The following is a 13,042-nucleotide window of genomic DNA, read 5'->3' on the forward strand; positions in this document are numbered from 1 at the left end:
TAGGAAGGTCTGGCTGGCATTAAAAAGATGAAAAACCTGCTGAAAAACAGAGTCTGTACAGTCATCTCAAAAAGTTAACACCAAGAGACCGAACGGCACTAGGTTTCAGAAGCCAATCACCACATTCACAGAACTATACAAAATGAAGTTACCTGTAGGTAGTACGTGAATGGTAGTCTGGGAAGGCCCACTTGTTGGCACACCTGTCTGCTGCAGAGGAGTCGCCTGTAAAGGCTGCAGTGGGCGAACTAAGGGCTGGGAGGATAGACTCATTCCAGATACACCCGACTGATTTTGCTTCTTGGAATCTGCTTCAAAAACAGAATGAAATTGTAGACAATAGCAAATACGGATGAAAAGGCCTGTTGGGTCATCCAGTCCCTTCCCCTGCCACCTCCAAACTAGCATGCTTGCTAGTGTGGTGGTTCTTCCACCTTTTCATTCTACAAACCAACATATAAAAGATGCTCTAAAGAACCCATCTTCCATCAGCCCAATCTCTCTGTTTTTTTACATTTCATTCTGCTATTCTCAGGAAAGACTGGGCAGACCATTGTGATTCAGGGACCAAAGTTCATGAAACACTATGCTAATGTCATATCTCTTCTAATTTTAAATGGCTCAAGCAATAGGCCTTCAATTACTTCCTTTAAAGACTATTCCATAGACTAACAATGATTGTTAGGTCTTATTTTTTATGTTCAGCATAGGCACTGTTTTCCTTAATTTCATCCCTTTATTAATAGGAATAATGCTGCACACCTCCCTAAGTAATTCTTGTTCTACTTTGCGGTTAGCACCTAATACTTGTAGACACGTATGTTCTCTCCCCAACTTACTCAGCACTTAATGGTATGTCTACACTACAGTGGCACAGCTATGGCTATAGGTCAGTGGCACTGACCTACAGCAGTCAGGGCACAACATTTTTCACAGTCGTGAATGACACAGGTAGGTCAATTTAATTTTTAAGTGTAGAGTAGGCCTTGGTTTTGTTTTCTGTTTGTAAGTCAACTCCTCCAGCCCACAATTAATTCCTGTTGCTTTACTCTGAATTCCAACGAATTTGCTTATCAGAATGATTTTTCTTGCACTGAGATGCTGCTTACTTTGCTCTACTGCAGTGATGAGGATCTGTGTATGCAGCCTTAGCAATGGCTTTTCTCTTTAACCAGCTTGTGAGAACTTGAAATAATTTTTCAAGTTAGGCTGAGAAATACTCTTAAGTGCTTTATTAAAAGCAAGATAAATCACATTTCTACTGCATTCCTTTGTCCACAAGCAGGTTAACAAGGAAACGGCAAGACATCTCTACCTAGATGCTTCAGTTGCCGTAAAGGGGAAAAACACCAGGAAAACAAAAAACAGAATCTGTAGAGATAAAAAGCCACACAAACAAGCACACTGAGGAAAGCTTTGATGGGACTCACTCAAAAGACCTGGGATGACAAGTGCACTCCTAGCAGCCACTAATTCAGTTCAACGGCACACAGAGAATCCCATTCTGACATATCACTAGGGTGACCAGACAGCAAGTGTGAAAAATTGGGACAGAGGGTGTGGGGGGTAATAGGAGCCTATATAAGAAAAAGCCCCCAAAATCGGGACTGTCCCTATAAAATCAGGACATCTGGTCACCCTACATATCACTGAGGCCCAAGATCAGAGTAAGCAATGTTAGTTGGGAGTGATGTCATAGATGGTTACCAGGAAATAAAATCCTGAAGGCCTAAAATCAAACATAGGAAGATAAAATGTTCAATATAAGTTGATTTTAAAGATGAACTGAAAGAGTTTTAAATATACATATGTCTTGTTTTAATCACAGGGCTATGTGAGTTAGATATAAAGAAGAACTAGGACATAACTAGACAACCTGGGGACTAGGGGCTGTTTAGCTCTGTCCCCAGGGCAACATCCTAGGCAACTGAGCAGCCTTTTTTAGGGTAGCACTGCTCACCCTTTTTAAGGGAAGGGGTTAGAAATGGTGCCCTACACATTGCCTGCCCCATAACATCCAGCCAATAAAGATGAAAAGACTCATTCTAGGAGCATAGAACGTCAGCATGCTTATGGACGGAGGCGATGCATGAAGGCCTGAGAAAGGAATAGCTCTTATCTCCAAAGAACTCATCTGCTACAATATTGATTTTGTAGCACTGAGTGATACTAGACTGGCTGGAGAAGGTTCCATCAGTGAGCTAAGAGGTGATTACACTTTCTTTTGGAAAGGACAAGCTGAGGATTAAGACAGAGTCCATGGAGTTGGATTTGCAATAAGAATGCCTTTCGTGAAACAACTTCTTGACCTACCTTTTGGGCTGAATGAACAACCCTCATTAAACTTCAATTTCCCCTGAAACCTTTACGGCATGTCACTGTCATCGGTGTCTATGTGCCTTCACTGGCCAGCACAGAGGAATGCAAGGAGCAGTTCAATTCTAACCTGGACTTCATCCTCAGATTAACCCCTGCATGAGACATGCTCATCCTGCTGGGAGAGCTCAACACTAGAGTTGGTAGAAACAGCAGTGAATGGAGAGGTGTGATAGGATGACATGGAATGGGAAAGATGAACAGCAAAGGACTCCTTCTCTTGGGTAAATGTGCAGACCATAATCTGCTCATCATTAACACCATCTTTAGGCAAAATGATAAAATGACATGGATGCATCTACGGTCTAAACAATGGCACCAGATCAACAATGTTATCACCCACTGAGACATCCGCAATGTCAGAATTACCAGAGCCACATGTGGCGCAGGATGCTGGACAGACCACAGATCGGTAAGAGCAGTGCTCAGCCTGCATATAGTCCCCTCACAGTGCAAGCGCTACAAGCTCAACAGAACAGCCTTCAACATAGCAAAGCTCAAGCACATAGACTATGAGGTGCAGTTTCAGCAATCACTTGATAAGCTTTTTTCATGCCTTACAATCACGGCAACCCAACAGAAAAATGGAACCAGTTCAAAGATGTGATTATTGACACAGCTAAATAAGTGCTGGGGCCAAAGAAAAGGGTACCCCAGGACTGGTTTAATGAGAACAAGTAGGACATTTCCAAACTCCTAAGTGACAGGCATAAAACATTTGTTGAATGGCAGAATGAAATCTCAAATCTCAAAGATAGGTAGGTTTAATTACCTACAGAGCAATGCCCAGTCTGAACTGAGGAGATTGCAGGATGAGTAGTGGAAGAGGAAAGCTGCAGAAGTTCAGCAGATAAAACAAAGGCAAGAATGTTCTTTGACACTCTCTCAAAAGCAGTCTACAGACCATCTAAATCTGGCACAGCTCCCCTGAAGTTAGAAGATGGCATAACTCTCATCAATGACAAGGAGGGAATTGTACAGAGAAGGGCTGAATACTTCAATAGTCTACTCAATAGACCATCCACAGTTCATTGGGTTGTCCTTGATTAATTACCCAAGAACCCTATCAAAGAGGATCTTGACCTACCTCCATCAGTTAAAGAAGTCATGAAAGCCTTTAAACAATTGAACTCTGGCAAAGCATCCAGAAAGCATGGTATTCCAGCAGACCCGTACAAAGTAGAAGGCCAAAAGGCTACTGAGGTATTTCATGACATTTTGAGTAGCATTTGGAAGGAAGAAGAAATGCCACAAGACATCAAAGATGCTATTATTGTATCACTGTTCAAAAACAATGGCAGCAAAGCTGACTGTGGAAACTACAGAGGCATTTCTCTCTTTGTACAGCAGGGAAAATACTAGCTGGCATTCCACTGAACAGACTAACTGCAAACATATCTGAGGAGAATCTGCCAGAAATGCAGTGTGGTTTCAGACCAGGTCACGGAACTATGGACATGATCTTTGTCATAAGGCAGGTCCAGGAAAAATGTTTAGAACAGAACATGGAACTATATGCAGTTTTCATCAATTTGACCAAAGCTTTTGATAGAGTCAACAGAAAGGGTCTATGGGCTATTGTGCATAAACTGGGCTGCCCAAGAAGGTTCATACAAATGCACTGTCATGTGGTCATGGAGCAGACAGATGAAGTGCTCTCCAATGGTGACTCCGACGCATTTGAAATCTCAAATGGAGTGAAGCAAGGCTGCGTACTTGCGCCAGTGCTGTTCAACTTGTTCTTTACCCGTGTTCTCAGCCATGCCAAAAGGGACTTGGATCAGGGGATACACATCTAGTATCAACTTAACGGCTCCCTCTTTGGTCGAAGACTCAATGCTAACACCAAGATGCTGGAGAGGTTTCTCGTCGAGGCATTTTTTTGCAGATAACTGCGCCTTGACAGCTCATAGGCATAATGACCTTCAGATCATCGTTGACAGGTTTTCTGAAACATACCAGCTCTTTGGCCTCACCATCAGCCTCGGGAAGACAGAGGCCTTGTTCCAACCAGCACTTCATTCCAATACTCCAGCACCAGCCATCTTCATTCAAGGCACACAGCTGAAAAATGTGGATCAGATCAAGTATTTGGGTAGCATTATCTTGATGATGGAGCTTCATCCTATAGCCTTCACAACTCAGACATCTTAGTGGAGAATAATAGGCACACCAAACATCTGCTCAGTATAGGAGACTTTCCTAGGCAGAACAGACACACACTGTGTCAATTTTTTAAAGGCGATTGGCCCATCACGGGATGGACACAGATAGATGGCCAGAAGCTTTGAGTCTGCCATGTTAAGGAGCCCTGGACAGGGGTGAATTTACACCAAGTCTAGCTGTCAATACTTAGTCCAGATGAGTAGATATGATCACAGCAATTGTAAGTCAAGTTCAGAAGAGTGCTGACCATTTTCAGTACAATTGTAGAAAGTTTAACCAAAGCTAATAACTAGTGAGAATTGCCAACCTTGCTTTTCCTGCTCCAGAAAAAATGCACTTCCTTCCACATTCCTGATGAGCTGCGGGGAGATTCCTGTTGGAAAAGGGTGAGCCATCAGAAGGAACCTTTGCCTTCCCTAGAAGTGTAAGTGTTCAGTCAGGGGTTGTATAAAATGTTCTGTCAGGGGATTTGGTAGAAAGAAAGGAGAGACAGAAAACCACCACCAGAGAACAAAACACAAACCTGCACAACTGGAGAAAACTCCCCAGAGCACCAAGAACCTACGTAAAATAATCTAATAATAATTCTGTAGACAAATCATAAAGGGCTAAAGACGGAGCCAGAGGATTCTCCAGACAGCTACAATGGACACTAAAGCTTTTGAAGGTAGAAGTAATTTACAAACCAGAAGATAGTTTATGACTGGGCTTGAAGACGTCACATCTTTCCTTTGAGGATCACTGAAATTCCTCCAGCAACCCCAATTAAGTGGGCTCTGACAGAATGACAAGATTATATTGTGAGGCTGAGTTATTAGAGTGAAAGGAGCTGTGAAAAAAGTCCATCTTTTACTGGCAGAAAAGATCTGTTGGCACAGTTTGCCACAGTAACGTGATCCATTTTAGGACAAATATCACATGAATCTCCATTTGTTCCCTCTGGCTCCTTTTACAATTTATTAATTTAATTGGGTAGCAGCTTTGAATACAAACATTGTAAAATAATGTTAACTAACTTCTCAACTGAAGACATTAAGATTAGATGACAGTGGTAAAAAAACCTGAGTGCCTATGTTACATCTTTTGCTGATCCTAACATTGGTGATGAATTATGCATATGAAGTTTTCTAGTGTAGACACAGCCAAAGAGCTGAAGTTACATGATCTTCCTAGTTATGTTTCCTGTACTATCCTACCAGCTGAGTAGGGGAGGGAGCTGTTCTTGTTTTTCTGTAAATTACACTGCTATTTTATTGAAGTAAAGGCTACTATATTGTTGCAAGACCTACAAATGGGGAAGAAAAATAATTCTGAGATCAGGCAAAGGCATCATGAGTATCTGTGTGGAACATCTTCAGTACAGCACTAATACTATAGACTATCTTGAGGAATCTTTATTAGACTTTTCAGTGACTAGATTTAAGGAAACAATGCAATGTACTGCAACTGTAAGGCTCAAATTAGTTAAAAGGTTAATTCTAACTTGCCTAAGTATCTGGTTTACAATAGGTAGGAAGGTAAATGAAAAACTTTTAATCTACTTATCAATTAGAAATTTCCATTGTTCCTTTGGAAAGCTGTGAAAATATAATTGTTTCTTTGGATCATTTCTCAAATTGGTAGGATGAAATACTAATACTAGCCCAATTTTCCTCACCGCTAAATGGATCTCTTCTGACTTACCTTGGGAAGAGCCATCATCTTCATCATCCAGGGTGAGATCAATGACACCTCCTGAGTCACTGCCTGTGACCTTCCCACTCTGAAAGACAAAACTCCTGCATTTTGCAAAGGCAACTCCATGGAACACAGCAGATAAAGAGGTGTTGACTGAAAACTGAGTAAAAAGGGGTTCAGAGCTAATGCACAGTGATTGGAGAGGGACTGGTGATATTAGGGGAAGGAGGAAATTTGAGATGACATTCACAATGGTTGAGAAGGAGCTGAAAACAGAATGAATAGGATGTAACACCAGTATTTTATAATTTTGTAAGATGTAGTGGAGCGATATTGTAGAGTACTGGTATTTTATAAACAAACATATAAATTATTATTATTATTATATAGCCACCTTCCATCCAAGAATCTCAGTGTTTTAAGCCAAGATACACAGCAGGCTGTGATTTCCTCAGTTATTCTATGAAACATCTGTGTTCTTAAATGAAACAAAGGCAGCAGCAGAGTGGCTTTAACCATCAGAGAAATGCATTAACCAACCTGAAATAAATAGCCCATACTATATGCTCATTATGAACCTGACTTCATACTGAAAAAGTAAAGGCAAAAACCACTTGGGTATCTATACATTTACTGGGCAAATCAACACTGACAATTAAAAATTTCTAGTTGTGTCCAGCCTTCTGAAGCCATTTCATTAATGTAATGATAGTCATAGGTTATGTTGGAGTAACATACAGCTGAAGCCATTTGGCAGCACTCTTTTAAAGCTGATTAACAAAAGCAGCTTTTAAGTCTTCATGAGGGCTCAATATGGAGGGGAAGGATAGCTCAGTGGTTTGAGCATTGGCCTGCTAAACCCAGGGTTGTGAGCTCAATCCTTGAGGGAACCATTCAGGGATCTGGGGCAAAAATCTGTCGAGGGATTGGTCCTACTTTGAGCAGCAGGTTGGACTAGATGACCTGAGGTCCCTTCCAACCCTGATATACTATTCTATGATTGTTGTAACAAACTAAAACATTACCCACCAGAGAGAGATTTTCCTTAGCAGTAAACTTGGTTTCTGCAAAGAAGCATTCAACAAAATCTGAAACCATATTCTTCTTTCAGCTGTTCAGACTTCCTAGTCAGTCTACCCTCCACCGATGCACTTTCTTGAGATGATAGGAAAGAGATGACGGGGGAGGGAAGAATGTATATTTCAGGGTCTCTGCGCACATTCTCTGGAGAAAGAATCCATGATGTGAACACTCCTGGTTTCTTAGGCCTGCTGCAAAATTTGGGAACTTTCTTGTTGGTGTGGGTGGTGAACAGATGTATTTCTAAAGTCCACCACTGGCTGCAGATTCAGCAACCTTAGTGACTCCCAAACTCCCTGGGATAAATAAATGGGCTGAGAGTAAACATAACAATTGATCCCAGGGAAGAATAAATGTGAAGAAATGGTATAGAATAGGGTCTCATCCCTGGGCCAGTTCAAATGCCAGTTATCAGTCCTAGAAAATGAAAGATGTGCTGTTCTGTCAAATGACAGTGTATCTGAAGAGCCATGACATTAGAAGCTACCTCTATGAATTCTCAGTTGGCAAATCATCCCTTTCCACTGAGAGGGAAAGGATGGTGTCAGAGCAGTTTTCCTGTGTATTATTAATCACAAGTGATGAGTCACTAAACATTGGGACATCTGAATCTAGAGTGGCTGATATTGATGATCTGTTCAGTAAGTCATCCAAACAGAGAAATCACTTGGATTTTGCTGTCCCTGATGGCTGCTGTTGCCAGTGCTAAGGATCTTTATCAATATCCTACATGAGGCAAGATGAAAGTTGAGGGAGGTTTTATTGAAAAAGGCTCTGTTTGAGGGCAAAATGAGAACTGATGGGATTCTAGATTTGGTATAATTCTTTTCAATTTGACACAAGAAATTATCTTGCTCTGTAACAACTATGCTAGACAGACTAGTTTCCATCTTGAATTTTCTGTACTGGATGAATTGATTAGGCAAGTTCAGATCTTACACAAGGCAATTTCCCTCTGACTGCATGGTTAGTATTAAGCAGACAGAAGATTTCCTTTTTTATCCTGAGGAAATGGGTAGGTGACTTTGTCTAGAAAATAAAGTATGCTTTCTGCTATAGCTTTTTTTTTTTTTCTGGGAAGAAGAAGAAAAAAAGAAGAGACTCAGTGAGGAGTAGGAGGAAGAAGAAAAATCTAATGCTTAGCCATTTTTTAGTTTTCAGACTCAGTCTGAAGTGATTTCCTTCCACTCCTTCTGCGAGAAGGAAATACAGATTCCTTAGATGAACCTCCAGAGGGAGAAGAGAAACTAACTCAGATGCAGACTTGGAGGCCTGCCTAACTTGTGTCAGTCAGTTAACAAGCCTGCAAGTTCTATTAGCTTGGAAGTTTTGGGAGTTGACTTTGGAAAAGCTGGAAGGTCAGAATCTGTAAAAATAATCTAGCTGGGGACTCACAAAAGGACAAGCAAGTCCTAAATGAATTAGCCAATGAAGTCTCAGGTTTTTTGGCATGTAAGAAAGGAACAATGTCTTAGGATCAGATACGTCTTCTTCCAAGGTCTTGTACAGGCAATCTCCCCAAAAGGAAAGGCCTATACCATGGAGTGTAGATGCAAGACTGCTTGTCCTTAACCAGAACTAGTGAACTCAGCGGTGCCTGCCATCACCGGGGCCTTAACTGAGTCTTTCAAGAATCACATACAAAATTAGTTGGCAAGTAAAATGAGGTCTATCTTTACTTCCTACAAATGTGGCATTGAACTACCATGTTCTTGCAGAGCTCTTGAATTTAGAGAAGAGTGCACAGAGTAATAGGAAGCCCTGGCAATCAGACATTTAAGTATCAATTCATACTGTTTTCTTAAGGTGGATTGAAATATTCTGTCCCCAGGGCCTAAGGGAGAAATATTAACATCTAATGGAAAAGAGGATATTTTTCACAGACTGAGTGGCTGCCTAGCCAATCCTTGGAAAAAGTGGCCACTTGTTCCTAGTGTTGGAGGGTGTGAGGGAGACTGCAGAGCTTGCCATGGACCTATGGGCTAGAGGACATAAGAACTCTGGTTACATCAAACCTCTGCCTATCACAATCAAGTTACATAAATTCATATATTCCAAGGCTGGAAAGGACCACTGTGATCATCTAGTCTGACCTTCTGTATAACACAGGCCATCAGATTTTCCCAGAATAACCCCTAGAGCATATCTAAGGAATCTAAGTTCTTGGGAAAGGAAGATCTCATCTGAGTTTCCCAAAAGTATTTCTTACTACCTGTTCCCTACTATTTGAAAATCCAGCTCCTCCCCTTTCGACTGAAGACTATGCTTTGACAACGGGCTGCGAGGAATATCCTCTGCTACTCCTCCTGTAAGTAGAGTGGGAGAGGAATCAGCTCACTGTGATCTGAGGCATGTCACAGCCACAGTGTAGGATTTTTGCCTGTTGGCTGGCTGAATGCTCCACGAGAAGCCAAAAGCAGCTGCCTGAAATGGAAGTTGACATGAACAGAGTAAAGAACACGAGATGGTGCACAGAGATAATGGAGCTTAGGTGAAAAGAAAAGCACTGCTGGAAACTTGTGATTAGTCCTAGCAAATCTGAACAACAGAAGGAAATCCACAGTCCAGTCTGCCAAGTGAACAGGAACAGAAACAAAATGCTTTATTTATTTTTTTTAAAAGGCATACGATTCCAGAGATCATTCTGTACCCAAGAACATGCAATAGATTTGCTAATTTCTATCCCCTCTCAGAACCAGGCTCTCACTTTTCAGCTGCAACATAAAGGTTGCCCAAACTCAGTGGAGGTTTAGTCATCTGTAACAGTGGGGGATGAGACTGATAGCTGCCTTAAGGGTGGATAGCAAAGCTTTTTAAATTTTCCTAGCCACCTATATATGTTAATATACATACTTTAAAACAAAAAACAACTTGCTTCTGTCTTTCGTTTCTTCTAGAAGTTTGCCCTTTGTAGCCTATGTAACTCTGTGTTCTATGAAATAATGACATCACAAACCCTGTGGGCATGTTAACCACGGACTAATCTGAGCTCCTCCTAATGTAAGAGTCTTTTCTCCTTCCACATGCTAGAAGGCAGCAATATAACCATTTTAACCTAAACAATTAACTTTCACCAAGACACTGCAGGAATGTTTAAGTGACGGATGCAACAGAGAGGGGAATCATACTTATATGTGCTTGGCACACAAAGAGCAGTTAATGTCAGAAAATAAAGCTTAAATTCCTCTTGCGTTTTTATGATGAGGGGTTTATAGCCATCATTTCAGAATTTTAAAAATCATTACAATAAGGACTTTGACACAGATAAACAAAACAGATACGGATGGCCATGGATCATTGAGTCTCTCAGGCAAAAAAGTGAACAAATTTTAAAAAACTTTGAAGGTCATTTTCAAACAGAAACTGGTCACAAGACTGCTAGATCCTATCTCTTGAATCCTACTGTAAAAGAGGCACTGATGTTTATAAACCTTCATACCAAAAAAGCAGAAATTAATTACTAAAAATTCCATTTGCTACAATATTCTTTAATCTTCTCTTCATTTGGCATATTTTTGACATTTGTTTTTGTACGGTCAACCCGGTAATTCTGCATCATGAGAATTTTGTATGTTTAACTTCTAGTGGTCATATTGTATATTTATTTATGCAATAGTGCCCCTTCTGTAGAGTGTGAAAGAAAATTAACTTCATTTTTCTTTAGTATTGTGGTTGTTTTCATACCAATACCATTAAAGCTTATGCTAGACTTAATTTTGAAAAGGAATCCTTTCCCAGTAATTTATAAGCTTAATTGTAAAAAAGAACTCTGTTCTGAAACTTAAATGTCAAAGGTCACACACCTTGAATATTAATACTTTTAAAAAACAATTTGGGATTTCAATAAGAAATTAATTTATGGTTTCTGTATTGTTTATAAGCTACCTTTTTGTGCTCCTTTTAATGTGTTCATGTTGGTTTTCAAGTTGGTTTGGTGAATTTCACTTTCCAAGGAAGCCATTTCATGGCAAAGTGAAGCTTTCCAGACTAGCAAATTTCACTTTGAAGTCTGCTGTGCAGCCATCCCAACAAGATTAACAATATATATTGAAAGGCACAAGAGAAGTATCAGTAAACAAGGGAGGGAGGACAGAAGAGACAGGAAAGAGTGAAGGGTGAGGGAAGAATAAACAGGCAACAGATGGGTAAGAGGAGGAAACTAAAGGAGGAAGAAAAACCAATGAGAGGGGAAAAAGAGGTAATAGACCAGAACCAGGTGCAGCCACCTCCACCAATCCTGGAAGCAATATGCAAGTGCTTCACAATGCCACTTCATGTCTCATTTAGTGTGGTTTATTCTACCTGAAATACATGGCCAGTGGGGAGGAACCAAGTGGCCATTAGGCACTGCTTTATCTCTGATCCAAGTTTCTCCTAAAAACCTCATTTCTTAAGCAGTGACAAGTTAATCAAGACTCCAGTGCTTTCTTATATCTGTAAGGTGGTATGCACACCTACAACACTGTAAAAATCATCTTTACCACTGCTCTTCTGCTCAATTTGCTTGCCATGAGTAGCAAGCAGATCAAAATGGGTGTGGGAGAAGAGTGTATTGGCATGTCCATTGGCAATAAGCAGCTCTTCCACACTACTGATAAGTCCAGGGATATGAAAGAGGAAAGACATGGGCAGGACTGAGGAAGGAAAGTAAAGCAGGTGACAAAGTATAAATCTCCTTCAAACCAGTGACTGTGCAATTCTACTTTTGGGGGTTTAATTCAAATCCTAATTTAAAAAATAGTTTGAACATCTGTTACTTCCTGCAGTGTTTAGAAAACCACACAATGAAAGCCATGTCTAAAATGTATTTGAATTGGGGGTGGAGGGGAGGAGGTGTTTATATTTAAATTTGGCATTCCTGAGTCTTCTGCTGGTTGCAACCATCTTACTGACAAGTGACCTGACACACTGGCTGTGACTAAGTCTGTATGAAAGCCATCTGGAAATATGTTTGTCTTTTATCATAAGAATCTATACAGGTAATTGTAATGAAATAATCCTAACTTCAAATGTGAACAAATAGGAACTCAATAGGTCCAGACTCCAAATTTCACATAGCTTCAGATATGTGACAACATATCATCTGCTTCCCCAACTTCTACCTCAGCAATTCTTTCTAAAAAGAAAGAACTGCAGCACTGCATAATGTGACAAGCAGTCACATTGACTAGTGAGACAGGCCTTAGAAGGTGTGTGTCAGGGAAAACGCACTTTTCTGTGCTTGAAGGCAGGTTATGTAGGAATAAGAAGATGTAAGTGAAGCCTTCCTATAACCAGCACAACAAATTCTCACAGAAGACAAAGAAATATACCTACCACACAATCTAAGAATGAACAATGAACGACTCTTGGTGAAAGTAAAATGGCTGAAACCAAAGTATTTGCTTTGACCAACTAGTTAAAGTCTATAGTACTAGTAAACAGGGTCACCATAATACATAACTGCAAGAAGATGCCTTCATCTGGGAGGATGTCACCATGTAGATTTGCAATAAAATCTAGGTGCACACTATTAATAGTTCAAAAATGGGTAAAAGTTCTCTGAAAGCATGTAACCATGTCCAAGCAGTTGTCCCACAGCTTAATGAAAAGCAGCCTCAGATGCTTTATCATAATTACATAGTGCTTTACTGATTCTGAAGTCATTCCTCCTCTCACTACTTGGAGTTTGGAGACATTGGGGTGAATTATCACATTGCATTCCACAGCTAAAACTTTTCACAGACTTGAAACATTTTGTTTT

At 40.4% G+C, this 13,042-nt stretch overlaps 1 protein-coding gene across 2 annotated transcripts in view; it reads right to left on the reverse strand.

Annotated features, from left to right (window-relative positions):
• ATF7IP (activating transcription factor 7 interacting protein) overlaps window positions 1-13,042 on the reverse strand; it is a 172,152-nt gene that overhangs the window by 23,186 nt on the left and 135,924 nt on the right. Inside the window, exons 12-13 of one of the 2 annotated variants that reach the window (XM_030548115.1) lie at window positions 6,226-6,304; window positions 153-308 (exon numbers count right to left, since the gene is read on the reverse strand). In XM_030548115.1, the coding sequence (XP_030403975.1) occupies window positions 153-308; window positions 6,226-6,304 (235 nt within the window). Of the gene's footprint in view, window positions 1-152; window positions 312-6,225; window positions 6,305-13,042 lie in introns of both variants that reach the window. The other variant, XM_030548108.1, reaches the window with a different exon arrangement.

The sequence above is a fragment of the Gopherus evgoodei genome, chromosome 1, assembly GCF_007399415.2.
Source record: "Gopherus evgoodei ecotype Sinaloan lineage chromosome 1, rGopEvg1_v1.p, whole genome shotgun sequence".
NCBI classification, from domain to species: Eukaryota; Metazoa; Chordata; order Testudines; family Testudinidae; genus Gopherus; species Gopherus evgoodei.